This window comes from Suricata suricatta, chromosome 11 (genome assembly GCF_006229205.1).
Source record: "Suricata suricatta isolate VVHF042 chromosome 11, meerkat_22Aug2017_6uvM2_HiC, whole genome shotgun sequence".
In the NCBI taxonomy this organism is placed as follows: Eukaryota; Metazoa; Chordata; class Mammalia; order Carnivora; family Herpestidae; genus Suricata; species Suricata suricatta.
The window spans coordinates 14,276,078-14,278,244 of record NC_043710.1 but is presented as its reverse complement, the minus strand read 5'-3'; the positions used below and the strand labels follow the sequence as shown (position 1 = coordinate 14,278,244).

Sequence of the window (2,167 nt, the reverse complement as noted above, 5' to 3'; positions counted from 1 at the left end):
TCCTGGAGCTCCTTCTCTCTATCCTACACACTATTTCTCTCTGCACGAATAATATCTCAAGATTGTCCACAAGATGCAAATTTGTGAATGTTCGATCCATTCGTTAATGCAACTTCTAGTTGGTGAGTGCTGAAACAAATCTCTCTTGGAGCTACCTTCTGTATCCTCTTCTTCTGTTGTATTTTATGGCCTACAGTGTGTATCAAATACTGAAATTCCTAGGAAAGGTCATAAATATGTACAATGAAAATATGTTTGCGCCGTTTCTTTTTAACTTTCATTTATCACTTGCCACCACAAATTTAGATTAATTTTAATCATTTTTTTAGTTTTGCTTGTAACGTGTAAATGGGATAAATGAATAAGTTGGCTTTAGTTCTCACAACTGTACTCTATTGACATCCACTTGCCACACAGTTTTCAATCATTTTTTGCTATTAATGCTCCTAAAACTATTTTAGTAGAAATGTACAGTTGGAATGCTTGTTGACAGGGCAAGGAAGATCATCCTTTAAAGAAATTAAACAATTCAAACTGATAATGTTTTTCTTTATTTTTTCCAACCTTTTTATTAAAATTCCAATTAGTTAATGTACAGTGTAATGTTAGTTTTTCAGAAGTAGAATCTAGTAATTCAAAATTTACATACAACTCTTGTTGTATGTACATCACTAAGCACAGCAAGTGCTCTCCTTAATCCCCATGTAAGAAACAAACAGATGAACACAGGGGAGGAAAAAGAGAGAAAACCAAGAAACAGACTCTTAACTGTAGAGAACAAAGAGACATATTTAAAAAAATTTTTCATTCCCAAGGATACCACAAAATCAAACAGGAAATTTGTCCAGATCATCCTGAAAAAAAAAATAGTGACCCTATGGGTAAGAATATGCATTTTTAAATGTGCACAAAATTTTTGTAAAGGACATAAATTATACTTGTTTTGTTATCTAATTTATACAGTTAACAATAGTTAATTTCTTTAACATCAAACTAACATTTAAATGATCTGTAATATTTATTGTTAATGTTGAAAAGTTAACACCATTTTTTCGCACTATAGAATTAGTTACTTTAGATTTCTAAAATAAGAGAAATAGGAGCACCTAGCTGGCTCAGTCGGTTATGTGTCTGGCTTCGACTCAGGTCCTGATCTCACAGTTTGTGAGTTCAAGCCCTGCATTGGGCTCTGTGCTGACAGCTCAGGCCTGGAGCCTGCCCTGGATTCTGTGTGTCTCTCTCTCTGCATCTCTCCTGCTTGTAGTCTCTCCCTCTCAGTAATTTTAAATGAATAAACTTAAAATTGAAAAAAAATAAAAAGGGTAATCTATGTATCAGGAATAATTAATTTTACTTATTCAATGATGCCAATTTCTTTTTTTAGTAAGATTTAGTTATTGTTGCCATGCTTTTAATTTTTTATAAAGATCCATGTTTTCTTTCTTTTCAGATATCTAACCCATTTGCTGGTAATATACACCAGTCTGAGACAGATGGAGAGCCAGAGGAATGTCTCAGACTTCATTCTTTTGGGACTTTCGTATGACTATTACACACAAATATTTTGCTTTATGCTCTTCTTGTTCTGTTACGTTGCTCTCTTGGTAGGAAACCTTCTGATCCTCATCTCCATTCGGTGCAGCCCTCTTTTCCACCAACCAATGTACTATTTCCTCAGCCACTTGTCCTATATGGACATCTGCTACACCTCTAGCATTACACCCAAATTCATTGCTGACCTCCTAGTGGAAAGAAAAACCATCTCCTATGGCAACTGTATGTTCCAAGTCTTTGCCATGCACTTCTTTGGAATGATTGAAGTCTTAATCCTCACAGTCATGGCGTTTGATCGCTATGCTGCCATCTGTAAACCTCTCCACTACATGCTTGTCATGAGCAGGACAAGGTGCAATCTCCTAGTGTTGGCTGCTTGGGCTGGTGGGGCCGTCCACTCCTTTCCTCAATTTTTCCTGGTAATCAGGTTGCCCTTTTGTGGTCCTAATGAGATTGATCACTATTTTTGTGATATTTTTCCTTTGCTGAAAGTTGCCTGTACCGACACCTATGTCACTGGTGTCCTTTTGGTTGCCAGTTCAGGAATGGTTACTTTAGTGACATTTGTGGTCTTATTTTCTTCTTATGTCATTATATTATTCACTTTAAGAAA

At 35.8% G+C, this 2,167-nt stretch overlaps 3 protein-coding genes across 3 annotated transcripts in view; 1 reads left to right on the top strand and 2 right to left on the bottom strand.

The window, feature by feature from the left end:
• Positions 1-2,167, bottom strand: part of LOC115306340 (olfactory receptor 4P4-like) — a 161,688-nt gene that overhangs the window by 124,856 nt on the left and 34,665 nt on the right. The gene's annotated exons all lie outside the window — the stretch shown is intronic.
• The window catches only part of LOC115306350 (olfactory receptor 4C46-like), a 6,165-nt gene that overhangs the window by 745 nt on the left and 3,253 nt on the right, over positions 1-2,167 (bottom strand). The gene's annotated exons all lie outside the window — the stretch shown is intronic.
• On the top strand, positions 1,494-2,159 carry LOC115306346 (olfactory receptor 4P4-like; the record flags this gene model as incomplete). The annotated part of the gene is made up of 1 exon (XM_029956689.1): positions 1,494-2,159. A coding segment is annotated over exon 1 (666 nt), but the record flags the coding sequence as incomplete, so codon positions are not given.